Source organism: Corapipo altera, unplaced genomic scaffold (genome assembly GCF_003945725.1).
Source record: "Corapipo altera isolate COAL_440 unplaced genomic scaffold, ASM394572v1 54, whole genome shotgun sequence".
Lineage (NCBI taxonomy): Eukaryota > Metazoa > Chordata > Aves > Passeriformes > Pipridae > Corapipo > Corapipo altera.
The window spans coordinates 8,110,571-8,138,504 of NW_020884902.1; the positions used below are offsets into that span (position 1 = coordinate 8,110,571).

At 54.1% G+C, this 27,934-nt stretch overlaps 2 protein-coding genes across 2 annotated transcripts in view; both read left to right on the plus strand.

Moving 5' to 3' along the window:
* The window catches only part of PIK3CB (phosphatidylinositol-4,5-bisphosphate 3-kinase catalytic subunit beta), a 282,887-nt gene that overhangs the window by 153,727 nt on the left and 101,226 nt on the right, over nt 1–27,934 (plus strand). The gene's annotated exons all lie outside the window — the stretch shown is intronic.
* On the plus strand, nt 4,356–6,104 carry FOXL2 (forkhead box L2). Its single transcript, XM_027650427.1, has one exon. It carries the CDS (start codon nt 4,356–4,358, stop codon nt 5,274–5,276), a length of 921 nt encoding a protein of 306 aa, XP_027506228.1. The 3' UTR covers nt 5,277–6,104.

Below are 27,934 nucleotides of genomic sequence, written 5' to 3' on the forward strand. Positions count from 1 at the left end.
CCCCGCGGGAACACGGAGGTCCCTCGCGTAGGTAACGCAGGAAAATGCCTCCGTCTCGGCCTTTTAATACATTAAATCTGATTAATTTTCATTGAGGCTAGAATATTTTATTTCCCGCAGTACATTTCGTTAATTCTCGTGAGCGCCGTGGTGCGGGACAGACCCGCGAGTGCCGCGTTTCCATATACTCTCCTATTCCTGTGTTTGTTATGGGGATAAGTAGTCCACGATCTTAAAGACTAGTAGTACTTGGGAAAATAAAAAAGGAAGAAACTAGGAATACTTGACACAGTAGCATGCTGACCGCTCTGTCCCGGATGCTTTGGTGGCTGTGCCGAGGAAGGAAGGGTGCTGCGAGGACGGAGGGCGGACCGAGAGCGCCCGGTGCTTCCCGGCTCCCGGAGCCCTGCGGCGCCGCGGGTCCCGCTCCTCAGGGAAACGGGACTCGGAAGAAGGCTCGCCCGGGGCCGCTTTTACATCCAGGTCACTGCTACGTGAGCCAAAAGACTGCGCGTTAACGTGGGTATGGCCGCAGTGTGCCCGGGCTGGAGCGGTAGCTCCTCAGGCGGCACCAGCCGTGAGTCCCACCCCGGAGCGGAGCAGGAACCGGAGGACAGACAACGGGGCTGTGTCGCCTGTCGCTGTCCGCATCTTGATGAGGGAGGTGGGAGCCCTGCCCCAGTGCCTGCAGGCGGCGGCTGTGCTGGCCGAACGGGAGCGGGGCTCTCCGAGCCAGGGGCATCCCGGCGCTCCCCGCCGGAGACATGTTTTCTCTCTCTCTCTCCAAAAAAAAAAAAAAAACCACCAAAAACAAACAAACAAAAAAAATCCAACCAAAACGGAACAAAACAAAAACAAAAAAAAACTTTGGGAGAGGGAGGCTGCCGCATTTTCAAACAAACGACCCAGGTAGAGTCGCCTCTGCTTCCTGCACAGGGTGAGTAGAAAAAAGCCCACTCTGGCTACTCGAGCCTTATCAGCGCTGCAGCTGAAGGCACGGCTTTCGTGGGAAGCGTGGTCCGGGCTGCGGGGACCAGCCGTGCGGGCTGTGCCCTGCCCCGTGTCCCTGGGGCGCTACGAGACCCCCGGCGCTTGCCGTGTCCCGCTCCGCTGTTCCACCCGTGCTACGGGCTCAGCCGCCGCCCGGCCGGAATACGGGACCCGGGGCCGCAGCGGAGGGTGCGTGCTCTGTTCGGGAAGGTAGACCCGGTGCGGCTCGGCAGCGGCGCAGCCCCGATTTGCAGCACCTCTCGGGGCGCTTCTTAGCGGAGGTGCGCGGCCGGGGTTGAGCCCCGCTCTGCCCGCCTCCTTCCCGGCTTCCCTGCACTGGGGACGGGCTGAGGCCGGGGCTATTCTGCCCTCGTGTGAAGAAAGCGAGAGCCCTTTCCCCGCCGCCTCTCTGCAGCGGGCCAGGTTACGGGCACCGGCGCCGTGAGCTCTCTCCACTGCGAGCTTCCCTCCTGCTTCCCCTACCCCTAGGGTGACCGCAGGACCGGGCCGGGAGCAGCTCCGCTGGCTCCTTCTGCGCTCGCTTTGCCCGGGATGTTCGACTCCTGCCTGCCCCGGGAGCGGCGGGGCGCGGGCTCACCCAGACGCACCGGCAGATCGCGCCGCTCCCCGGGGATCCCCGATCCTTCTCCCGGAAAGGGCTCTCCGCGCTCCACTGCTCGCTGCCCGTCCCAGTTACTCGCATCCTCCTCACTGTGACATTTCTGTGTGTGCTGATAAGCCCTCAGCTCCCCGCTCAACCGCAGCTATAGGGTACAGCTTCATGGGCGTGCTCCTGCGCTTTCAGGTGCTTCTTTCATGTCCCTCGAAGGGCTTAATTAGGAGAGGGGAAAGCCTGGCAGCGCCTGCCTGTCCTGGTGTCAAACGTTCCAGTAGCCTCACACTGGGCTGCGCGCTCACCTTTGCCGCTGCTCGACCCGATCGCCGCTCCCAGCGCTGGGCTGAGCTTCTGCCCTGGTGTTCATCCCAAATCCCCCTTCGTCGGCTGTCAAAAAAACCCAAATAAGCCCCTCGGATGTCAAATGTCCTTTGCGAGCGAGCGAGCCCTGATAAGGAGCTACGCGCCCGGCTTAGGAGTGAGAAGAGAGGAATGTGCCATTTGGCGGAGGTGATGACACAGGCGGCAGCGCTGTTACACCTGCACCGGCCCTCGCCGCGGAAATGCCTGCGAGGGGGAGCGCCGGGAGCAGCATGGGTGGCCGGCAGAAAGAAGTTCGCCCTGGCCCTGGGGAGCCCGGCAGCCCCGTCCTGGCGGCGGGGCACAGCTGGCTCCGGCTGCTCCGCCGCCCTGCGAGGGGCGAGCCACTGGGGGCCGCCCGGGGAGGAGAAACCTGGAGAGGGTCTCTCCTGCGGGCCTCGTCCCTCCGCCGTTTCGTTTGTGTGCCTTGGGGAGGTGCCTGGGGCGGCGTGCGCTGCTCCGCGGCTGGGTGCGGAAACAGACGGGCCTCCTGCCTGTGACCAGAATCATAGAGCCCGGGTTATGGGCCACGCATTCCTCCGTCCACGGGAGATGAGGGATTCGTTATATGGCCATGGAAGAAGATGTAGAAACGTATTTTAACTGAGGAGTATAATATATGTATATATATATATATATATATATATATATATATATATATATATATGTAAATATAAGAGTTCCCCGAAGAATTCGTTTATTTCTCGGTTAAAAAACGTTTCTACATCGCCGTCTGCCTTCACCCCCAGTTAGCCTCTCCCGGGACGGGGAGCGGGGACTCGTGACCAGGCACAAGAACTAGAGATCCGCGCATCAGCCATCGAAGCCCCAGGCGCGCCTCGACCGAAGAGGCCTGGCTGCACCGGGCACGCACGTTCGGGTGCTGCCAGCCCCCTGGGCTCATGCTTGGTTACCAAAATTGGTGTAGCACGTAAAATCTGCGGGGCGGAGAACAATGTGTTCACGTTCAAGAAAGGCAGGAGCGAGTCTGAGGGCCGTGAGCTGGCGGCCGGCGGAGCTGCGGGCGCCGAGCTGAGCGTGCAGCTGCTCCCAGGGCCGCTTCTGGGCAGCCCGGGCTGTGCTTGAGTACGGGAGAAGAGGTCGGGTCCGTGCGGAGCCGTGTCCGCAGCACCGGGCTCACGGCAGTGCCACACCCCGAGGGCCGAGCGGGGCCGGGCCGGGAGCGCAGGTAGTCCCGGCCCTGCGGAGCTCGGCCGGGCTTTAGCGGCTGCCGGCGGCCGCGTTATCTGATGGAAGGGCTCGGGGGTCAAACGGGGCCAGTCTGCTCCATTGCCGGTGAAAGGACTGAAGGCTCCGTTAAAAATCAGTGCAAAGAGTCCTCTGCCCGCCACTTTGCCCGTGTCTGAGCAGCTCCGTGTTACTGGTTTGTTAAAACGTTGTTATAATCTTGTGCCCTGGCCAGCTGAGACGGCCTGTCTGCTGTTCGGGGAGGCTCTACCTGAAGGCAGGAAAGGGGAAGGAGTGAGGGAATGTCAGTGCTCCAGGAACCGTGTGAAATACGATGAAGCCCTCCAGGGAAGCGGTCAGGAAAGCTGCCTGGTGTGTCATCCCCCGCCCCGCCACCCTGCCCCGGCCCTCGAGTCGCCTGTCAGCGCGTACTTTGCGGGGAGAGAGAAGGGGCGACCTGACACCTTTTGCTCTCTTGCCTCCTGCAAATAAGAGCTGCAAGAACCGACTTGCAGGGAGCGGCAACAACCTCCTTGTGCTCTCCGGGAGCGATCGGTTGGCGGGGCCCGCGGCCAAGACATATAAACGCGGCCGCGTGTGCGGCTGGCCGTGTGACAGCCGCCGTGGCGGGGGCGAGCGCCGCGGGCACACCCCCTCGCACCCACCGGGCGGGCGGGGAGCGCAGCGCCGCGGGCCCCACCGGGCTCCGAGGTGGGCGGCAGAGGTTCCCCGAGCACCCCCCGGACACCGCCCCCCGCCTCCCCGCCCCCGGCGGCGCGGCGGGGCCGGGGCGGTTCCGCGCCGTTCCGCGGGGCCACGTCGGGCCGCGTGTGCGCGGGGCTGAGCGCGGCGCCGTGACTGCGGGGTGAACTCGGCCGTGCCCAGCGGCTCGGCCGCGATAGGGGAGCGGGCTCTTGACGAAAGCGGAACTCGGCCGGGCCCATACAAATCAGAAAAGAGCCCGGCCGCCGCGGCAGAGGGGAGCGGAGCCCGCGGGGGCAGGGACGCCGCGGCCGCCGCGCTGCACGGACCAGCGGCGCCGCGAGAGGCACCTCCCCATCTCCGTCCCGGTCCCGGCTCCGGCCTCGATCTCGGCGAGCGCGGGGCGGGACTGCCCCCGGCGCCGGGCTCCGCGCACCGGGCAGCGCTCGGCACCGCGCGGCGCTGCGCTGGCCGCCCCGGGCGGCGGACGCGGGGCACCATGATGAGCAATTACCCGGACGGCGAGGAAGACACAGTGGCGCTACTGGCTCATGACACCAGCGGCAGCAAGGAGCCGGAGCGAGTCAAGGAGGAGCTGAGCACGGACAAGGGCCCCGAGAAGCCGGACCCCTCGCAGAAGCCCCCCTACTCCTACGTGGCCCTAATCGCCATGGCCATCCGGGAGAGCGCTGAGAAGAGGCTCACGCTGTCTGGAATCTACCAGTACATCATCAGCAAGTTCCCTTTCTACGAGAAGAACAAGAAGGGCTGGCAGAACAGCATCCGCCACAACCTCAGCCTCAACGAGTGCTTCATCAAGGTGCCCCGGGAGGGCGGCGGCGAGCGCAAGGGCAACTACTGGACCCTGGACCCCGCCTGCGAGGACATGTTCGAGAAAGGCAACTACCGCAGGAGACGAAGGATGAAACGGCCTTTCCGGCCGCCTCCGACCCACTTCCAGCCTGGCAAGACCCTCTTCAGCCCAGACAGCTATGGCTACCTGTCCCCGCCCAAGTACTTGCAGTCCACCTTCATGAACAACTCGTGGCCGCTGGCGCAGCCCCCCGCGCCCATGCCCTACACCTCCTGCCAGATGTCTGGCGGGAACGTCAGCCCCGTCAATGTGAAAGGACTCTCGGGCCCGGCGTCCTACAACCCCTACTCGCGGGTGCAGAGCATGGCGCTGCCCAGCATGGTGAACTCCTACAACGGCATGGGCCACCACCACCACCACCCGCACGCCCACCACCCGCAGCAGCTCAGCCCCACCAGCCCCGCGCCGCCGGCGGCCCCGGCGGCGAACGGAGCCGGCCTCCAGTTTGCCTGCGCCCGTCAGCCCACCGAGCTGTCCATGATGCACTGTTCCTACTGGGAGCACGACAGCAAACACAGCGCCCTACACTCCCGCATAGACATCTAGGGAGGCTCCGGCCGGCCGCCGTCACAGAAACGCACCGGCCCCGCTGCTCCTCTCCCATCCCGCCGCGTTCCCCTGTGCTCTCGTGTCTCTTCTCGTCCCTTAGCTGCAGACTTTCCTCTCTCTCTGCCCAGACTGTCGCAGTGGGTAAATAGCAGCCTCGCCTCGGGTGTAGTGTCAGTGCAGGAGCCGTCCGGCCATGAGAAGAAGGCAGTGTAAATGTGGGAGCTTCCCCGCGGGGCTGCGCCGGGCGTCGGCGGCCGGGCCGCCTGTCTCCGAGCGAGTGGGGATTCACCGAGTGTTTCTCTGCTTGTGTGTGTGTGTGTGTGTTTGTTTGTGAGTTGTTAGTTTTGGTTTGGTTTTGGTTTGTTTGGGGTTTTTTTTTGGTGGGGCAGGGGAGCATGTAATTAAAAAATAAGCTGTTTAGCCCTCAAAATTATGCTCCTTTGCAATTCGGCCGTAATCTTTTCGGGCTCGGCCTTGAGGAGAGTAAAGTGGAACTTGTAAATAGCGGAGGCATTTTCACGCGTGCGGTGCAGGGCTGACGGGGCCTATACACCACTGTGTGCCCGCGGTGCTCGTCCTCCTCCTTCTCTTCGCGTTTTCTGTCTTCTTCCTCGCTCTGCAAAGCACTGCGCTTCTTCCGAGCTGTGCCTTTTCGTTAAAATAGTACTTAACGTGGGGACTGCTGTAACAGCAGATGTGCGATATTGCTGGTTAACACAAACCAAAAAACAAAACCTGTCAGATCACTCCTGAAACGTTTCAGCAGTGGGAAATGTATTTTTTAAAGGAGACAGTGTCCTCTGAGGTCTTAAAAGTAATTTTATACAAGTCTAAAAAAATATTTTGATGTTATTAAAAAAGAAAAAGAGACGGTTTCCTGTAAATTAGAATATTTTTCAGTGTGCATATTATTATTAATAATGAAAGTTTAAACTATCTTCGTTTTTTTCCCCCAAACCTGGCCCCAAATGGATTTTCCAGTAGGTTCTGCTTTTGAGTGCTTGACCTTTTTCTTAAAAAGTTTTGATCCTTCAGTTTTACATACGGTAATGTGAAAAATATAGCGTTTATAAAACAGGGGCCAGTTCATAGCGATTCTGTAAATGTTTGTGTAAGCTGATAGATACTGTGGCATAGTACCATTTTGGGACCAACTTTTCTAGAGTGAACTAGCACTTTTATTGTACTTTCTAGCATTGTAAAGTCTCCAATAAAATGCCTTTCCTTCTTTCCATATCGTTTTATTTCACTCCGCTCCTCCGTGCTCGGGATCGGTTAGCGGCGGCAGGAATGGGGCGGGCGGCGTGTGCCAGGGCGGCTCCGGCGGCGGGCACCGCTCCCGGGACCGCTCCCGGGGCCGCTCCGCCGCGGGAACACGCGGGCTGTGCCCGGACTCTCCATCGGCTCCGTGATGCACCGGCGAGCTGCGCTCCCACCGAGAGCTCCTGCGGGGCCGCGCCGGCCGCTGCGGGACCGTTTCGGTGGCTCCACAGGGGTGAGCGCGGCCGGGCACGGAAACGCCTCCGCTCCGGGACGCGGCAGCTGCCGGCACCTCGCCCGTGTGCCCAGCCCTCCGGGCAGTGCCTGCGGCTATGCCCGTAGCGGACCCCGGCTCCGCTTTCATTTCTCCCCCGCCTGCTCGGGGCGGCTCCGCGTTATCCCGGGCCCGGCCGCGCTGCACAGCGGCCTGCGCCCCATCCGGGCCCCGGCCGGGGACGGAGCCGGGAGCCGCCGGCGGGTCCCTCTTTCCTCACCGGGCCGATGGCTGCGGCAGCGGCGCTCCAGAGGCCTGGGCCTCGCTTCGAAACCTGCCGGCCCACAGGGACAGCGGCCCCTGCGCGGGCGCCTGTGGGTCAGGAGGGGATGGGGCAGGAGGGGTGGCCCTCTCCCGGTGCCGGCCCGGGACGCAGTGGGTCTCCTTAGACGCCGACCTGGGCCAGGCCGGCAGTTCTGCGGCAGGAGTGGGGATGCGGGTGTTCGGCTTCCCGGGATGCTCCCTGTCCCGGAGAGGGACTGCAAGGGGCGAAAACCAGTGCTGGGGGTGAGCACTCCCCGCCTGTTGCTGGAGGCCTGCAGCGTGACCCGCGGGTCAACCAGGCCCTTGCCCGGCTGCCTGACGGTCTTCCCTTTTGCTAGGGCCTGCTGCAGCCTCTCTGAACGGGAGGAAGCGGCAGCTTCCAGCCTGGGCACAGAAAGCCGTGGGGGGAACGTGGGGACCGGTCGCCTCTCTGCCGCGGCGCCACTCGGCGAGCACGGCCAGGGCAGAAGGGCTCCAGGGGCACCCTCCGGGCCAGCCCGGGCGCCCTGCTGTGCCCCCTGGCCCCGCTGCTTAGGCCCTGTCCCCAGCGGGAGAGCGCTGAGAGCGCTGGTACGGCCGAGGGGCTCCACTCCGGGGCCAACAGGGAGGCACAGGGGGTGCAGCGAGCGGAGCTGTGAGAGGAGGCGGTGCCGCAGCCGCTCCGCGCTGTGCGCGGGGGCTCCGGGCCGAGCGCTGCCCCGGGTGCCGGGAAGGAGAAAGCCTGGCCTCTACACGAACACTGGTGTAACGATGGGGCGAAAGGCCGGAGAGGGGCTACCAGTGCGCATGGGACACGACCGCGACTCGCGCCTTTGCCACCCGTGCCTCTGCGGGAGAGGAGCGCTGTCCCGAGACTCAGACCTGCCCGCGGCCTTCAGGCGGGAGCAGGTGGTGGAGGGGAGAGGGAGCACCGCTCACAGGCCTCGGGGATCGCAGCTTTGCACCGGAGGGCTCAGGGCCTTGGCTGCTTGTTACTTATTTAATAGGTACTGCCAGTCCCGCTAATTTCCTCCGCGGTGCGTCGGAAACAAGGGAAACCCCCGCCGCCGGAGGTGGGCATGGGGAGAAGGGAGGGAGGGATTACCGCCCCGGACCCTGCACAGGCCCACCGGCGCCTCCACGGTGTCCTTCCTGGGCTGTGCCGTCGCTCGGCCGGGCTGCAGCGCCCTTGGCAAGCACCCGGCGACTGCTGGGGCTCGGCGGCTTTGGGTGAAGCGATAGCTGGCAGTGCCAGGTGCTGCGGGAGAAGGCAGCAGCCCGGGACCGGGCAGGGTCCTGCGGCCCCCCGGGCTACTCCGATTCCCGGGGGTCTTTACTAGTGCTTTATCAGTGCCCGTCTGAGTACACACAGAGAGACAGAGAGCCGCGCGTTTGGGAAAGGAGCGGGCCGGCAGGGCCGTGAGGTCGCTCTCCGGGCCGGGCCGGTGCCCAGTCCGTCTGTCTGACTCCTTGTGCATGGATGAGGCTCCGATCGCCTTCGCCCTGGGCTCCCCTCGCCACTCCCGGACAGCAGCGCGGCCCCGAGTCAACTGCGGCCATTGCGCCTGTAGGATGTTTTCACGATCGTTTTCTGTATTTTATAAACAGAGACTGCACTGAATGTAAACTTCACAGGGAAATCACGGCGAGAACCCGGCCGCCGTCCCGGGCTGGCCTGGCGGCGCTTGCCGGGCACTGTCGGGCTGTGGCCCGGGGCAGGGCTGGTCCTGCGGGCAGCAGCTCGGCCTCTGCCGCTGCCGGGAGCGGCCGGGCCGCCCGGTCAGTCCTGCCGGCCTGGGGAGGGGGGCGGCCATCACGTCCCTGCTCGCTGTGCTTGCCTGGGCAGCGGGGGCCGGCCCGTGGGGAGCCACCGCGGATCGCGCCGTGTGATGCTGAACACCCAGGCACCGACACGCAGGGACTAAGTGTCCCATACGACCCCGCTGGGCAGCCTGGCTGATGGGTAGGATCGGGCTGCATCCCGACAGCGGCATTTGGGACGACAAGGGCTGGGCAGGAGAAGGGGTCTGTACCGACCCCTCGTGCAGGCAGCTCCGTGGGCACGAACAGCGCCAGGGGTGCTCCCGGCGGCTCAGAAGTCCCTCGCTCCGGGCCGCCACGTCAGCCGATCCCGTGGGTCCCACCTGCCCCCGGCCGCGCCGCCGCCCAGCCCCGTCGACCCCTTTACAAAAGCCGAGCTCTTGGCAAGAGCTGGGTTTGCGCGTTGTGTAAGGTCTTTCCCCGTTATATAAAGGACGGCAGGGGGAATGCTCCACGGAGCGGGACGCGCTCCCCGGGACAGCACCTTGGCGCTGAGCCTCCTCCGGCCGCGGGGCTGCTCCGGGGGCCAGAGCCGGGCCAGGGGGCCTCAGGGCGGCTGAGCCGCCGCCACTGCCCTTTCGGAACGGCCCCGAGTTTACGCAACGCTGGAGAAAGATGAAAGCAGAAGAGCGAGGGGTGTTTTCTCCCTGCCCGGAGCGGGCGTGGAAGCAGCCTGCCTCGGCCACTGCGGGAGAGGCAGCGCTGCCCGTGCCCTTCGGGGGAAAGGCCGGGTTTTTCCCCCGACGCTGAGCGGGCTCCCACAGCCCTTCTGCTGCTCTGGCACACCGGGGCAGTGCCAACCCGGCGGGATGTTCTGCGGCTGTAGCTTTTTCTTCCTCTCAGGTCCTTTGCGGAGGCCGCAAAGGTCCTTTGAACCCCTGGCCGGAGTCAGAGGGTGGCAGAGCCCTCGGCACCCCGGCCGGTCCCCGCCAGCACGGCACGGCACGGCACGGCTGCCCTCTGCCTGTGGGCCGGCGGGAGCGCGAGTGCTGAGGGACCCCGGGAGAGCTACTTCGGCTCCTCTAGTCGTGCCTGGAGCGAGTGGGCGACGGTGGCGGTGGCTGCGGGCAGGGCAGGGCAGAGCCGTGCTCCGTGGGGAGACACACACAGGGCTCTTACCTTGCGCCCTCCCTCCCACTCTGGCCGGAGCGCCAGGTTAATACCGCCTGATTCCTGGTATTCTTGTCCGTGTTTTAAGTGGTGAAAAAGTCACTTCCAGTCCCATGGTCCGCGTTTCACCCTGAACTCATTGAAAAGAGAGTGCGGGGTCAGGACTGTTTATTATACAACCAATTAAAACAGGAAAATATGCAAAGGCTTCATTCAGCAAGATCCGGCTATTGTTAAGCCGAAAACGATATTTTTGTTTCAAAAATAAAAAAGTACATTTGTTACTTAAAAAATCTCCGCTCTGCGTGTGTGACGGACGCGGCTCCCGCCGGTCGGGAGCGCGGCGAGCTCCGGCGACCCCAGCTCGCCGCCTGCCCTGCACCTCGGGCCCGACCCGGCCGGGGCGGCCGAAGGGCGGCTCGACGGGGCGGGCAGGGACCGGGGACCCCCTCCTCCCTCCCCGCCGGGCTCGACCCTCCCTGTGGGGTCAGCTCCTGCAGCCAGCCTCAAACGTGGGGGGCCAGCTCCGTGCGGGGGGGCACGGGCAGCCGGTGTGATGTTTTGGGCAATAGAAGCCGATGAAAAAAATACTGCGAGGACTAAAAAGCCGGACACTGTAGCGGGCTCATTCAGAGCCGGGATAACCAGACAAGAGAGCCCCAAGAAGCGCTGCAGAGCCCCGAGAGCGACGCTGAGCCCCGCCAGCGGCGCCGGCAGCTCTGGGCACACCTTGGCAGCCGGGAGCGGGAGAGAGAGAGAGGCCACGGGCGGGGCTCCCGGGTCTGCCGTTCCCCTCCGACTTCTCCCTTCACCTCTGCGGAATCCCCCAGAAGTCCATTGCTGGGGGTGCGTGGCATCGCCGCCCTTGGCAGGGCTGTGCTCTGCGGCGGTGTCACATCTGCCTCGCAGCAGGGATGCGGCCCCGCACAGGGCAGGCACGGAGGGGGCTCATCCCGGCGGGATCGCCCCCCGCTCCGCCGCCCCCCGGAGCCGCCGCGGCATCGCTGCCCGCCCCAGGTAGCCCTCGGGGATGTGCTCAGCAGCGGGCCTGGGAAGCGCTCACCAAAACAATCGCTCGGGCTGGCCTAATCCAATGAGTTTATTTTAGTCCTAGAGCTGTATTGAAAACATTAGCTGTGCTTCTTGTGGTTGTTTACAGTATGTTGGTCTCAACATCACAGCCGCCCTTCTGGAAAAGTCTTACAGGATTCAGACAGAGGGAAACCAACACAGAAGTGACTCGGAAAGCATGATGGCCAATGATTAATCAAATCAGAGACAAGAAGGCGGAGGTAATCAATGAGTTTTCACTTATAGTTTACTTGGATGGACATCTTTTTCCTTTTTCTTTTTATAAGTTTAGAAACACATGGGGCTTTATTAGCCAAACAAGCAGCTGCAGGGTTTGGTGGGCTGGTGGGAATCCGTTCAAAATCAGCTGCATGTTTCCTGAAGCGCAATTCGGATTTCGACAAAACCTCGTTCTTGTTCCCGCCCAACACTCGGCGCCGGGCACCAGGCAGGGCTGCGCTCCCCGGGAACCCACCCGCTCCCGCTCTCGGGACCTGCCCCTTCTGCCCAAGAGAGGGGCTCGAGAACCACAGATCACGAACGCGCTGGCAGGGCAGGAGGGCCTTGCTCTCCCTCAAGTTGCACAGTGAGGTAATACGGTGAGAAATCTCATCAGGTGTGATCTTAAAGTGAAACAGCGGCTCTCCCTGCTCGGCCTTTGGGAGAGGGTTTGCGCACTGTGTAAGGCCTTTCCCCGTTATAAAATGACGGCAAGAGGAACGTCATCCTTCCCCGAAGTGCCGAGGATCCCGAGTTCGGTTTTCCCGGAGGGCGCAGGCGCACACACAGGTGGCTCCTGACACAGACGGAGGCTCCTGCCTTCCCAGCTGGCCCTTTAAACCCTGCGGGTTTGCTGGCAGATGAATGGTTCACCTACCTTCGTTTAATTTCTACCCCTCTCCAGCGGGATTTTCCCCCCACACCACATGAATAACAAATTCGGAGCGATCACGAAGTAACGGGGTGGAACCTCACCTTTGTGGTTCACAGTGACTGTTTTCGATGACAGGAGGCAGCACGGGGGGGAAAGCGGGCACGGAACGGTGCAAACCGCCCCGAGCCGCGGGCTGGCCCTCGAAGGGCATTTTACTGATAGAGATCTGGCGCTTGAATCGGGCGGGGGCATCCGAAAAGAAACGTGGGGCCTTCAGTAAATGGGCTGTGAGACAGTGTGGGGAGAAGATTCGTGATTTTTGGGCTGTCGGGGTAGCTTCCACTTCTTCGGGCAAGCAGGGCGTGCAAAGGTGCGGATTTTGGGGCCAGCTGTCTGCTCCGCCGCAGAGAAAAGTTACTGACCTGTTGTTAAACGTACGGCGCCTGTTTCCCCGTTTTTTCCCAACGATAACTGGGGTTCTTTTCGTTACTATCGTTTTGTTCCATGAAAACCCAAACAATCAATAAAGGACAGGGCGAAGCTGAGCACAACACGAGGCGCAGTGTCCTAAGTTATCAAAAGGGGAGAGAAACTAAAAGAGAGAAACTCGCTACGCGTCTTTTATTTTTTTTTTTTCAGGTGTTGCTTTTAACAAGATGTTCGGGGAAAAAAAATATCAGGCACATGTTGAGGATGCTCTGCCTTTCCTCCGCTCCTTGCTTTGGAGGCGATATCGCTTGGTGCTTATCAGCGACAATGTGTGCGGCATCTGGTACGTGGCTCCTGAACGCTCCCCGCGCTCGGGTACAAGTGGTTCTTGCGGCACGAAGGCTGCCCCGCAGCCAACCCCGCAGCCAGCCCCCCTCAGCCTGTCCCACCGAGGGGCTGCTGGCAGCCCCGGAGGAGAGCCAGAAGAGGTGCCGGGAACGGCTCGTACAGCCTGGACAACGAAGTCCCGGGAAATGTTGGTTTCCTGGCTAATGAAACACCCCCGAGGCGCAGGGGGATGCCGGGAGGTCTTTCGGGGGGAAGCAAGATGCACGGTTCTGAGGTTTGGGCAGCCGGAGTTCTCCCTTGATTCGTTTTCGCCAAGGTTTTGGGACCGTACCAGCTCTTTCTGCCTTCAAACCAGCCCCAAGCGGGGCAGGAGGAGCGCACACCCGGCATGCGGGAATGGCCACTTGGATCTCCGCTGGTACCAGTGGGAGAGGGATTCCCGAGGCACTTTAATCCATGTCCTCACGGTTTTGCCATGGATCCAATGTCCCCAGGGCGCGGGGCAGCGGCCGCCCGGCCGGGCCGGCAACGGGGGGCGAAGAGGGCAGGGACAGGGAGAGGGACAGGGACAAGGGCAGCCTCTCGGTCCCCGGTCTTACAGGTTGCCTTTCTGGTTCCTATGGTGCCTCCGAAATACGGGGACTTTTCAAGAAAGAAGCAGATTTTAAAAGTTAGCAGTAAGGTTTTTTTAAAATACACATCATTGCTGATATCTCTTGTAGAGCAGCCTCCTGCCCCGCCTGTTATGGTTCCAGTCCACTGAACAGTCCTTCTCTTTCCCTACTCTTTCCCCAAAATCAACGAGCTTGCTTTGGAAGCCTCTTGATTCGCCTCTTTTTGATAAACCACTGTTCAGTTCAGACCAGAGCAGCTAGTGTTGTCTGAGACAGTCACCAGTTGCCTTAGCACAGAAATGGGAACCACTTGTTTAAACATCTTCAGGTCCCAAAATCTCTACGAGCCATCACAGAGTAGTTTTTGTGGGGTTTTTTGTTTGTGGGGTTTTTTTCCCCTCCCGAAGCGGGAAGGGAACGAGAGGATTACACGGAGGAATGTCTGCTCCGGCCGCTACAAGCACCAGAAGATTTCGGTTTGCCTTTTTCTTTTTTTTTTTTTTTCCCATCAGTTTTTCCATTCCTAGAGGAAAATTTTTCAGTATCTGAATCAAAGTGCGTGATTCCAACTTTTTTTTTTTCCCCTGTTGTTTTGTTTTATCTCAGCCCTTTTTTTTTTCATGTTTTCATTTAAAAAGTGACAGATTTGGTGGAACTCTCAAGTGTTTCCCATTAGAGGCGGAGAGTTCACCAGTGCGCCTTTCTGATGTTCCACATGACACGTTTCGGAGTCTGAAGCAAGAGCACGCCCTAAGTAGTTGCAGTTGGCCCGATGCAATTGCGGTGCCTGTGTCTGCACCTCCCGGCCCTCCGCTGCCCTCTGCCGGTCCCGCACCTCCCCGCACCGCCCAGCACCGCACCGCCCGAGGGGAGCGGCCCCTTCGGCCCAGTGGGCTGCTCTCTTCCCCCCGCCGTGCTCTCAGCATCGTCCGATTGCCAGAAAACAGCCAGAAAAAAAAAAAAAGAGCCGCGGGGGCAGTAGGTGTTTCCCAGCCTGCGGGACGTTCTTCACGCCGTCTTGAAATGTGGGGAATTCCTGGGATATAAATAGGCGGTTGCACATTTTCTCCTTTTGCCTGCTCCGTTTCCCTCGTGGATTCTGCTCTGCCTTTTGCTGCTGCTCTCTTTCTCTCGCTGATACCACCGGGGCTGCAGCCCTCCCTTCTGGCAGCAGGCTTTTACCATTGCTCTCGTGTTCTGTATTTTTAACCACTAATCTGTCCTGTAAGGAAAATTCCCTTTATATAAGAAGTCATTCTGAATCCTCATGTTTTGGAGTGTGGCCCTGTACAAATATTACTAAAGCAGTGTGGAAAGCAGCACTTGGTTAGGAGAACTAGAAGGTGTCAAGCAATCTTCATAGCCAAATTTTCTTGTAAATATGTGCAGAATACAATCCTTTGGCAACTGAGACCTTATAACTGTAGAAAATGGGTTTATACACATTTACTGACATTTTTAGTGATAAAACTTAATTTTATATTACTCAGACTGTGTGGTCATGGATCTTGGACAAATGAGGATGTATCAGCTATTACCTTTTATTTGAGAAAGAACTGAATATTTATAAAGTATTAGGAGTAACGGAGTTTGCTAAAGAAAATCAAGTGTGGTGGATCCTAGAGAAATGTAAGGACCAGTGAAATAACTGATGCTTCAGACAGGAGGATGTCCTGGTTTCCCTGTACTGCAGTGAGCTCCTCACCGGAGCCTGGCAGTGCCCCTTCCCTGTTTCAGTTCTCTGCTGGGGCTGGGCAGGGGATTTGTGCGGGGCAGTGTGACTACCAGGGATTCCCCAGGGTCTGAACTAGCCGAGGAAGATCACAGAGATGACTCAGCAGGCACTGGAGGATGAGTTGAGCTATCGTTGCCTCTTTTGCCAACACAGGAATACAGACTGCAAGTGAATCCCAGCTCTGATGAGGGGATGTCAGTTTGCAGCGGGAAGGACTGACCTAGGCGAGCTCTCCACAATGAACAAACTTATATGCCTTAATTTTCCAGGGTTGTTTTTTCTATAGATCTTTCAACTTCTGAATGACAAAGAATGGAGCAGAGCTGAATTTTAGACTCACTGAGCACCCACAGCTTGAGCCGGTGCAGTGGGAAGTTGAGGTGCTGGCTATTTCTGAGGGGAAAGTGCTAACCTCACATTGGGAATTCCAGGAGTGGGAAATTTTTTGTGGTTTATCTTTGTAGCTATTGTTGTATTTGTTTACTGTTCAAGCAAGATTGGGGCGTTGCTGCAATACGAGAGCACATGAAGCAGCCCCAGATCCTGAGAGTCCCCAGGCAAAATACTTCTCTGATGTTTCCAGACTGTTGGCTACCTCAGGGGGAAGGGCGCCCTGTTCCCGGAGAACTTGCCAGCACTGATGCTCCACTGGTGTAAATCAGCACAGTAATAACAAAGTCAGTGCACTCTCATCATATTAGGTGTGGATTTCTGCTTCTATTGACATAGTTGGTTAATAGCACATTTGTCTTTGTCCTGTGCTTCATGTCACTGTAGCACAGAACAACTGTCATGATTTAACTTTTGTACTTTTTTCCAGAGAAAATGAGTGAGATGGATCATTTTCTGCTGGTCACTCAAGTATTTTCTGGCTAGCAGTCAGAAAGAAAACTCATCCACTCGAGACCCAGGTGTGGCAGGAGTAGGGTAGAAAAGGTAAAGCTTTGTACATAGCTGTATTCTCAGACTGTTTGGAGGAGGGTGCCTGTGGATTCGGCACTAGTGGATCTGACACAAAGTGAGAACTGTTTTTCTGTATCGCTTACATTATAGTTGAAATGCGAAATGAGCTCCATGTGGCAGCAGCCAAAGGAAAGAAAAAGGGAAAATAAAAAAAAGGAAGCACTCTCCGAAAGTTTCAGTTATCCCTTGAAGCTATATTACAACATCTACTGCTCTAATTGAATCAGTGTGAGAACTTTTCCCCTCCATTTAGATCACTGCTAGTCTCTGTCCACTTTTCCCTGGAGATGCACACATTTGATACCAAGATGTACTGGGGACATCCACACCTAGGGTAGGATTTTAATGTTTGGTTTAATGTTTTAACTGCTGAAAAGGAAATGTCAATTCTTACATGCCTGCCAGAATCCATCATGATGTTCTCCCCCTTCTCTCCCCTTCTTTATAGACTTAGCACCAGGGTGTGAGGCAGGAAAGTTTTGTCTGACTAAAGGCTGCTAGATCTGCTCTGAGGATGTAATAGATTAATTAATCATTTCTAGGATGAATCAATAAAACTTAGAAATACTGGTGGCATCTGTGAAGGGCCCTTAAAAGGCTAATTGTGATGAAGAAGCAATGTGGTCTTGATGCTGCTCAAACCCTACCACCCTGTTAGCCCTGAGGGGGAGCAGCATATGAGGGCTTTTAACCTCTGAAAGGATGCCAAGCAAAGCCCACTCAGCATTGTGAGCCCTCATTTGTTACATTTACCAAGCATTTTTAGAAGTGTGGAGAAAATCTCTTCACATTTCAAAGCATAAATGCTATTACACAGCACAAAATTACTTGACATCTCAGAAAGCAAAAGCAATTGATACCCAAACACAGGTCTGCTCTGTAAGTATTCACATGTGCGAAACAATACGTGATCCACAAAAACATATGGCTCTTGTATCAAATACATGGAATCCAGTTGAATTATGAAGACTTTGAAAAGGTCCTCAGTTTAAATGTACACGGCTCTCTGAAATGTCCAGCTAAGTTTAGTGCAACAATTAAAAACAGATAGATTGTCAGGATGCATAGACCAGGGGTAGAGTTAATTCAGTATGAAAGAAATGAGTGACTGGGAATGAGACAGAAGAGCAGAAGAAGCAGGAAAGGAGCAAGGATGAGTGGAGAGATGAAATGATAATAAGGGGGGGTAGGGAGAGACAGAATAGAAATGGGGGGAAGAAAGAAGTGAAATAAAGTAGAGAGACAGAAAAAATGAAGGAAGTGTATGAGACAGGAAAGAGAAGGAGAGCAGCAAGAAAAATAATGACATTTTATTGTGTACTCTGGCAGCTTTCACTTTAGGAGAACAAAGCCTGCAGCAGACCTACAGGCTACTACTTATGTATTAAAATATGTGAGAGGGTTTTTCTTTGGTTGTTTTATATATATGTGTGTGTGTATAATTGTATACATAAAATGACACAGAAATTACAGCCTTCCTGGGGATCTCCCCCTGTTCCCTGTCCTCCCAGTTTTGCCCATCCTCACAGATTTTCCTGCACTGCCATGTGTCCAGCAGCAGTAGCACTGTGAGCCAGGGTTTTCTGTTTCAGTTTGCTGTTTGTTTCTGTCCTGCTTTCTAAGAGCTGGGAATGGGGGTTCTGGCTCCCCTGTTCTGCAGCCCCCAACTTCGGGGCTGTCCACTGGGATATCTGTTGTTTGAAGCTGCTGTTTCCTTATGTTGATCTTCATGGCAACATTTTAATTTTGCACTGGCTGATTGAAAATGTGTCAAATGTTTTATTGTTGAATTAGTTGGGGGGGGGGGGGGTGTTATTGTTTTTGCTTTGTCTGTCCCTTTACCTGCAAGCTGCTGGTATAATGGCACCACTTTTCAAACTTTTTAGAGCTACAAAAGTCATTGAGTGATATTGAAATCTATCCATTTATCTGATAGTTTGACAGTGTTAAATATTGATAAGAATCTATCTGCCTCCCTTAAAATAGACCCTTTCTTACTGTAACATCACCTTCTGCCTTTGGCTTGTGCAGTGCTGGGACCATGAGCTGCATATCTTTGACTGAGACTGTTCATGCTCATGCTCAGTAAATTGTGCTCTTTTACTGTATGAGGAATAACACTTGGCAAGTTAAATGAATTGGATGTGATCATCCATCTGGCTTCAGGAAGGCTGTCTCAGGGAGACAGGGGCACTAGATGAGGTTTCTGGCTTGGGCAGATTGGTGTGACATGCATTTCTCCAGACAGTTGAGCATCCCCAGGAATTTCTGGTTCCTGCTGGAGTGGGTTGTGCTGCCAAACCTCCTCGCCGTTGTACTTGTCCATGTGCTGGGCTGACTCCTCTCATTACACCAAGTATACGTTTTCTGGATCCTCTTAGCTGATCACAGGATTCATTTCAAAGCTGCCCACGGTCCCTGTGTGTGCCCTTCTCTTGCTTGAGGTCAAACTGTCACATCCACTACATTTAGCATGTTGAGGATAGTGCAAAATTTCCTGCTCTTGCACAGTGACTGGTTTGTTGCTGGTTGTGTGCCTGGGTGATCTTACCCATACAACCAGCTCTGGGGCTTGCAGTGATCCCTAATTTTGGATGTGCCATTCCAGCACCATTTTGTCTGGCCTCAGACATTCTTCCCAGACTGTGAGAGAGGTCGGATTCCTTTAGTTTTCTTCCACACACTATGGAGAGCTTCCTCTTCTCCAATGGTATCCTCAGGTCCTCCCATGACTGTGTTTGTCCCTTATCCCTTCAGGGAGGGCCCCTCTGTGAGGAGTCCAAGGATTTTGTAGTTCAGTGATGGATACTTTATTTCCTGGTGCCATTGGAAATGGCATCTCTGCATTTTGGTAGTGACCTGTATGCTTCATTCCTATGCCCCGTTGCAGATGGCATTGTTCAAATCACCTTATCCAGGGTACCAAGTTTTCTAGTTTAAGCATGGTGCACAGGTTCATTAACATTACATGGTTAATCCGTCATTTTTCTGAAAACAAAATGGCTTCTGGCAATTGCTGGACCATTTCTGAATGTCTTTTCTGCTGTTTTGGATAAAAATCTGAGCTAAATTTTGCCATTCTCCCTCATCATTTCCCTGTTTCATTTCTCATCATTCTAATAGTCCTGTTATGAAGACAAGAAACAGAAACATAGATGTTTAACACTTAACAATATCTTATTGTCTTACTGCTTTTGGAAAAGGGAATGGAAGAGGAAAAACCTCACATAGGGCTATAAACAAAACAGAAGGAAGTGAGTTCACTGTCCACGGGAAAGCACAGCTCTCCTGTGAAGGAGATTTTTGTTTCAGTGGAGGGGAAATGCACCATTGCTCTGATACTGAGCAGTTCTTTTCAGCAGACTACACTGCTGAAAAACTTGTGAGGAAACCCCAAATATGCCCTGTCTACCCTGGGAGCATTTCTGATGACCATGAGGCTTCTAGATTCTGAGGTGGAATGAAAACATTGTTGGAGAATTGAGGATGAAACGGTTAAAAGCCCCCCCCAAAAATCTACAGACTTGGCAATCTTTGTGAGAATAGAAAATAAGCAGATTATTTAATGCCTCAAGTTTGATAAAGCACAAATATAACTGAGCACCCTCATTTTATTCTCTTCCTCCAGAAGATGGCAAAAGTTAGCTGGACTTAACACAGCCAGATGGAGGAAAATGTTCCAGGACTGTTTGTGCTATCCTCCAATTTCAGGTCAGCACTGGTTTAATGCTCCAGCTGCAAGGGTTGATCCCAAACCCACTGAGATAAGTGGTTGTTTGGAGCAACCAGGCACTGCAGCTCCAGCACTGCTGTGTGCTGGGTGAGGTGCCACTCCAGGCAGCAGAAGGGGCTGCGGGGCTGCAGCAAGTGCTCCAGGAGCCATGCAAGTCCCAGGTATGGCCAGACATTTCCCTTCAGGGGGGGGAAATTGTCAGTAACATCTTCATGGAGATCACAGCCAGAAGTGCAACTGTGAGAAGTTTAAATTTTATACACAAAACATGAGAGACACCAACTACAGTATTTGATAGTGCTCATAGCATTACAGACCTTCTGCTGAAGAAAAATCCCTTTAAGATTTGCTCCTTGAATACTGAAGAGGTTAATTCCCACAAATACAGCCTATATTTGGGCTAGGACAGTGTGGAGAACTTGCATTTACAGTGGAACCTTGACTGAAAAGAGGAAAGGATATATAACAAATATATAGAAAAAAATCAGATTAAGTACAGATTTGGCAACTAGGATTTTTTTTCCAGCTCAGCAAGGAACTCTAGAAAAAGGAAAGAAATATTACTAATAAGATGAGAAGAGACACAAAATAAGCTTTTACTTCTCATGTAGTTTATTTTGTTCCTATATTTAGCTGGTCTGGCACTTTATAATTTCAACATTAGGAAAATGTGAGAGTATTTGAGTAAGGTGATACACTGAAGTCAAGAGGCTTCCTGCCAGCAGAGGAGAACTGAGGACTGCTTGTTTCAAGGATGCTCCTGAGGTGTTTCAGCTTAACCCGGTGCTTATCCTGTAGTGAAGTTCTAATTTGATTCCAAACAAATTTGTCCTGACAATTTTTTCAGCCTAGGGGTTTTGACAGCTGCTGTAGCTGACTGATGGATGCTCAGAGTGGATTTGTGCCTATGCCCTTGGAAGGAAAGGAAGTGAGCAGTGGGCCAGTTTGGAGGGTGTTTGACACCTTGCAAAAGCCAACACGAGTAAACTGTGCTAACAACACAAGAGCCCGTGGCAGCTATTCCCTTCTTGAACATCCTCCAAGAGGAGGCAGTGATGTCCCTAGTTCCCAAAACTCCAGCTTTCTTCTTAGAGCCCTTGCAGCAGGGCAGGACCAGAGGTGGGGCAAGGACATGTGAGCTCCCACCTGTGCTGCCTTTACATGGAGCTTTGGATTTGGACAAGATGCTCCCATTTGAAGACACATTTTCTCCTTTGGACAGTGTTCAATATATCAACCGTGTTGCTTGATCCACAGTAAGGTAGTGATTGTGTCTTCTGTTATGAGAAAATGTTCATGTCACAATTGACTTCTTCGAGGTCATATCCTTATTATTCAAGCCAACTGGGAAATTTTAACGAAGTGATTCCCTGGGCCTCCACTCCCTGAGAAAAATACAAATTTATCAGAACAAAACCTTGATTTTTTTTCATTTCAAAGTTTCTTCGTATGTCAAAATATTCTGTTTCCCATCCAGAAGCAGGAAAAAAATCTTGTTATCTCAACATTTTTGGCTGAGTTGGGTTTTTTTCTGGGTAATTCAAATGTGCAGAAGGAATATTGCCAAAGGCTGTTTTTAGGAGCATGAGAAACAATACCAACCACAGAGAAGGACCCTGCATCCATTGAAGTGACTCAGCAACACTACTTGTCAAGAACAAGTTCTGACCAGGTTGGCAGAGCCCTGCAACTGCTGCTGGGTGAGTTCAGTCCCACTGGCTGCGTCATCCCTGGTTTCTCTGGCTGTGCAGAGGAAGCAGGGACACAATAGCTACAGCGGTAGGAAGCTTTCTAGCCTCACCCCTGCTTCCTCCCCACAGCAGGGGTATTACCTGCCTGTCCACTCCTCTCTGCTGTGTTCACCTTCTTATAATCCCTCTGCTCCTGCAGCTTTGCTTTGGATAGAGGGAGTTATGACCAAATTCCTGCAGAAATGAGACCATTCTCGAAGTATGTGTTTACCAGTGCACTGCTGCAAACTCTGAAGAAGCTGCTGCAGTATTAATAGCTTTGCTGCTGCCAGATGAAAGGAGGAGAGTGTTCAGATCTAAGAAATCAACAGATGTTAAAGCAATTTCTGCCTTCTCTGTTATATTGCACATCAACGGGAACATGGTAAAGTGCTTTTTTGTACCGTTTAGCATCTGACATTTCAGGACATCTTGTAAGTGTGCATTAGGAGAGTGGAATGTTACTATATTTGTACTTGCAGATTTGGAATGAGAATAAAATCTGGAGACATGCAATGTGCACATGGAATGTTTTCCAGAGGGGCTGAGGCTGAGGGAACCCAGCACAGTGAAGCTTGAGCTGTCTTGAAACTTCAGGCTGCGCATGCAGGGAGGCAGAGCATGTATTGGTTTTGAAATGGAACTGAAAACTGTAGAAACTTGGAGGTGCTTCTCCAAACCTGCCTAATTGTGGGATCACAGGTACCATTGCAAATTACTGAAATAGCGTGTTTGATTTTTGCAGTTACTCTCAAAACATGTTGTTGCTTCATCTTGTCTCCTTGGATACGGGTGATGGCCCTCTGGCTAGTCACTTCAGAAGGGAGCTGTTGCCACTGCAAGGGATACCTGACTTTTACTGCTGACACCTAGTGGGGGCATGATACAGCCCTGCCTCACCGCAGCCATGGTACTGCACATCAGCAGGATCTCTCTCCATGCTTCTCTCAGCAGTTTTCTGTTAGATCCCTCTTTTTCCCTAATAGTGAGATCTCTGGAGTCACCACAAGCCTTTAGTCAGCATAGGTACTCTCTCGTTTCATCAGGGCCCTGAGGGCACTAATAGGCCCCAATTAGCCTAAACAGACCCCTCTGGAGACTCTGCTCACCCTTGGTCCAGGAACCTTTTTCAGCTTATCCTGGAACCTTCAGTATTGACCTGAGCTACATGGCAGGACTGCTGGTCTCCAGCCATGGTCACATCTGTGTCTAGTCTGGACCACAACCCACAGACTGATGTGACCTGGCCTCAAACCTACCTTGTCCCTGTGCACCTGCCTTGGAGACCTGGAGTGGACAGGGATCTTGCTAGAGTGGTGAGGAACCAGCAGCCTTGGCTGCATTTTGGTATGGAAGATGGGCCTGAGGTGATGGGCCTAATGCTTAATTTGCCCATATTTGTGAAGGGAAAGTGAATTCTGTCCAGAGGTAAAAAAACCCTTCTGCAAAAGGCACAGAAGCTCCTTCCTGGTGATTTGTGCAAGGAAGGTCAGCGTGTCCTAGAAGGCGGAGATGAATTGCAGATGCGAAGATGGTAAAATTTGCATCTCTCTTGCCCTGTTTTCCAGTACTTCTCCTCAATTAGGTTGTTTGCATGTTACCTTTCCTTTCTAGGTTTGGTTCTCTGCTGCTGGCTGTGCTCTGCTTTGTCTTTCTTAAGAGTAACATCAGCTTTGAGGTCTCCTTTGCCCCCTCAGCCCCTGTGCTTTGCTGACAGTGCTCTGTGTTTCCAGCAGAGGCTGCCTTTGCAGTTAACAGGGTTCCAAGGTGTAAGGGTGAACTGCTTTTTCTCTCTCTGGAAGACCCTTAGACTTTTCCCTTTGATAGCTGAAGCTGAACTGAGCATATTTAACAAGCTCACAGCTCCCAGGGGTTTTCCATTGCCATTCAGCCACTTCTTCCCCCATGGCCAAGATGCAGGAGGATGTGTCCCTTTTCTCCTGAAGTCCAGTCCCATCACAATCCCTCTGCCACTGAGCAGCAGAGGCAAACTGAGACAGTCCTGCAGAGGGACTGTGGCCGGTCTGGCCCCCCCAGCTGGAGTGTTAGCTCACAGGCAGCTGGGAGGAGAGTGGGCCAGGAAAGGCTGTAGCACATGTAGGTGAAAACAGACACACAGAGAAAGGCTTTAGATGTTGCTGAAGCCTGGATGTTGTAATAACATTTATTATGTCTATTCTTTTAAGGCTCAGATGAGTAAATACAGGCTGTTTTATGGTAAAACTTGGCTTTTTTACCCCAGATATGAGGAATCCCTCTCAGTACACCTGGAAATCTAGCAATGAGCACTGGTTTGCAGCCTGAATGTTTAAAGAAGGGGCAATTGGCCAGAGAGCAGAGCAGAGCCACTGCCCTTACAGAGTGGTCCCTGTTGCTACATCTCACAGTGCCTCCATGTTTGCACCCCGGGGTGTTACAGGAGCTCATTTGAGGCACACAGGGTAGTGGGACCTATCCAAAGAACTTCACCCCGGCTGTAGGTAGATGTGCACAGGAGCCCTGATCCCGGGGCGCTGAGCTGTGGGCACAGTGCAATGCTTGGGCCCCTTCGGGCACCGCTGGGGCTGTCTGTGCTCCTGTCAGTGAGGGAGAATCTCCCATGGCCATCTCTGTGCCAGAGAATGTTTCCTGAGGCTTCTTTGGAAAAACATTCCGCTTCCGAAGTGAGTATCTGCTTGGAGTGAGCATGCTCCCTGTGCTGCTTTGCCATTTGGGCTGGTTTGGGGCATTTCACTTCACTCCCCACGAGTCCGTGTTCAGGCCCCCGCGCGCTGAGTGAGCAGGGGAGCGGAAAGTTCCATATCCTCGGCAGTCCCCGCTGCTCTCTGTTCCTCTCATGAAGTAGCGGCTCTCGGAGTCGGGACAGCAGGGCAGCTCCCGACGCCAAAGCCGCCAGCCCGGTGTGACCGATCCCAGCACCCCATCCCCGTGTGACCAGCCACAGCGCCCCCATCCTGGCAGGACCGATCCCAGCTTCCCCATCCCGGTGTGAACGATTCCATCCCACCGTGACCGATCCCATCTTCTCTACCCCGGTGTGACCAATCCCAGCTTCCCCATCCCGGTGTGACCGATCCCAGCCCTCCATCCCGGTGTGATCGATCCCAGCTTCCCTGTCCCGGTGTGACCGATCCCAGCCCTCCATCCCGGTGTGACCGATCCCAGCTTCTCTACCCCAGTGTGACCGATCCCATGCCTCCATCCCGGTGTGACCGATCCCATCCCTCCATCCCGGTGTGACCGATCCCAGCTTTCCCGTCCCGGTGTGACCGATCCCATCCCTCCATCCCGGTGTGACCGATCCCAGCTTCCCCGTCCCGGTGTGACCGATCCCCAGACTCGCCGGCAGGTGGCGCCGTGGGGCGCGGCGGGTCCCTGAGGGCTCTGGGCTGGAGAGGGGCGGGAGGACCCGGAGCAGTCCCGAGCAGCGCCGGTGATCCCGGAGGAGCCCCGAGGAGCCCCGGTGATCCCGGAGGAGCCCCGAGGAGACCGGTCCGGGCGCACTGGCTGCACCACCTGCCGGCCCGGTACGGCGGGACCAGCGGGCAGTCCCCTGCGCCGCCCCCCCGTCGCTCCCCGCCGGGGCCGGGGATGTTTGTAACGAGTCGGGTACGGAGGGACCCTGACCCTGCCCGAGCTGCTAGAGAGCAAAACCACTGTGAATCCGAACACTCCGTGGGTTCAGCAGGCGTGAGGAAACCCCAACAGTAGGCAAGTGTGTGGTTATTGTACCTTACCTGTGCACACCCACGGCAGGTGTGCAGTCACTGTGTTACAGGTGTGCAGTCACTGTGTTACAGGTGTGCAGTCACTGTGTTACCTGTGCACACCCACGGCAGATGTGCAGTCACTGTGTTACAGGTGTGCAGTCACTGTGTTACCTGTGCACACCCACTGCAGGTGTGCAGTCACTGTGTTACAGGTGTGCAGTCACTGTGTTATCTGTGCACACCCACTGCAGGTGTGCAGTCACTGTGTTACCTGTGTGCAGTTACTGTGTTACCTGTGTGCAGTCACTGTGTTACAGGTGTGCAGTCACTGTGTTACCTGTGCACACCCACAGCAGGTGTGCAGTCACTGTGTTACAGGTGTGCAGTCACTGTGTTATCTGTGCACACCCACGGCAGGTGTGCAGTCACCGTGTGTTACAGGTGTGCAATCAGTGGGTGTTACCTGTGCACACCCATGGCAGGGCTGCAGGTCAAGTCCCCAGGGCGCTGCTGCCAACTGCACCGGAGCTGAAGCATCAGCGACACCTTTTGTTGAGGAGAAATCAAGTGTTAAGGTGCAGCACTGCAGAATTTCTGCCCCCTGGGTAAGTCGTTCTGTACGTGCCCATTGCCGAGGTCCTTAGGGCTGTTGGCATATTCCCCACAGGGATTTAAGAAGCATCATTTACAAATACCTAATTGAGTATTTACTACCCTTGCCTCAAGTGGAATTGGGCCAGTTTATAAATACATGTCCAATCCTTTTCAGATACAGAGGAGTCTCAGCTCAATTTAAATCTTGTGGGAATGAGTTCCATAGGTTAATTATGTGCTGTATGGAAAAAGATTTTATAATTCAAAATGTTGCCTTTGAAATTGCATTGTCATCTTATTCTTGTATTATTCAAAGAGGGTAACCAGTCAGCCCAGAGCTGACAACAGGACTTAAAACAATATGTGTTAGTGTCAAAACATGTGAAGCATAAACGGGACTTGGTTACTGTCTACTCCCGTTAATGTCCAGATGCTTTCTAGACTTACTTTAAATTTCTCTGTGAAAAAGTATTTCTTCTCCTCAGATTTGAATTTTCCACCCTTTCCATTTCCTTACTTATCCCTGTGTTCAAACATCAAGACAGGAAAGAGTCAAGCTTCTGTCTCCTGTATTGATCCTATTCATTTCAGACTGTGCTTCTATGAAGTCTTCTCTTACTCATTTCTTCTCTGTCCTAAGAAGTCCTGGTCTTTCAGTCACAATTTGAAATTTCCCAGGCCCTGTGTTATCAACATATTTCTGAAAATGAAGCAGCCAACAGCTTCAGGGCTGGTGTTTTACTCTGAAGCAGACAGGGCTGTGATCTCCCTCCCATCTACTTAGCACTGCTGATGACTTTTTTCCCCACAAGCTGGAGAGTAGCTGCAGAGTTTCACATAATTACAGCTGTACAGCACTCACATATCTCAGGTTTCTACAAAGATTCTTTTGTTTCACTGTCCTATACCTCAAGCATCCAGGCACCTTGTTGCCTTCATTGACCATATGCATTCCCATGAAGGTTTTCCAAAGCTGTTTGCAGTAATACCCAGGTAGATTTCAGCTTGGCACCATTAACTGTGAGCAGCACTGTCTGGAAACAACCATGCCTTATTGCTTTACCCAAGTGCAATTATGTTTTAAAATGCCCAGACTGGGCTGGCCTTTATTTTATCCCCTGTAATTGAAATTTGGCTTGAAGTGTTTCTAACTACAGCCAGTAAATAGAGGCAAAACCCAATCCCTCAGCAGTAACTCATTCACCCATTGTCCGACAGTGTCTCCAATGATTTATTTGATGACTGTTGCTTGGCTGTGTAGGAGATGAGCTGAGCAGTGGGAATGACAGGAGAACTGATGAAAAAGCAGGTTCAATTTAAAAGCAGCTGTACAATGTGGAGAGTACAGCAGAGATGAGTGTGTGTTGGAGGTTGAAGCATGCATTTCTCAAAGGAGTAGGAGGGGAAGTCAAAACATGTGCGTCTTTAAATAAGCTAGCATCCAGATTTTGTTACTTTTATTTAGGGTTATCCCAACAGGCCAACTCTCAGACTTTATTGAAGTTTACTTTTGTAATGACTGGATTTTCTTCCTCTTTGGATTTTACCCAGAGAAAGTAGGGAGCAGCTATCAGTGAGATTCCAGTAGTGCTCTGAGTAGCAGGCATGGCCGGCATATATGAAAATAAGACGGCATTACTCATTTTAAGAAGTGGTAAAATTTGGCCTGTAGATATCACCGCTATTTTCCCACTTATGCAGAGTATTGGCCATATGCCAATACAAAAAGCTGCCAACTAAAACGTTTTAAGAAAGGAAACACTGTTTGCAGCCTGAAAAGAAATGTTTTCATTTCCCTGAAATATGTGCTGAACATATATAAAGAAGAGTCAGAAGTGTCTAGTGAGGTTGAACATTTTGTAATCGTATGGATGAATTTGTTAACCTTTTTCACACTTTGTTCTTTAATAGATGAACATTGCAACTAATACTATTTAGTTAGAAACAGTACTTAAACACTGAAAACAAGAGGTAATGTAATGCAGTCGGATAAATCCATTAAAAAGGCAATAGTATAACATTAAAATGCCAACACCATGAAGTCTTTGTTGGTTTAAAATTCCTTTGCTGTTCTGCCACTTTCTTTGTTTCTTTATGCTACTGTTTTTTTCTTGTAGCTGAAAACATCAGATGACCACGAGGGATG

What these genes read in the sequence shown, in the direction of transcription:
- FOXL2 (XM_027650427.1), top strand. Translation starts at nt 4,356, where the DNA reads ATGATGAGCAATTACCCGGACGGCGAGGAAGACACAGTGGCGCTACTG.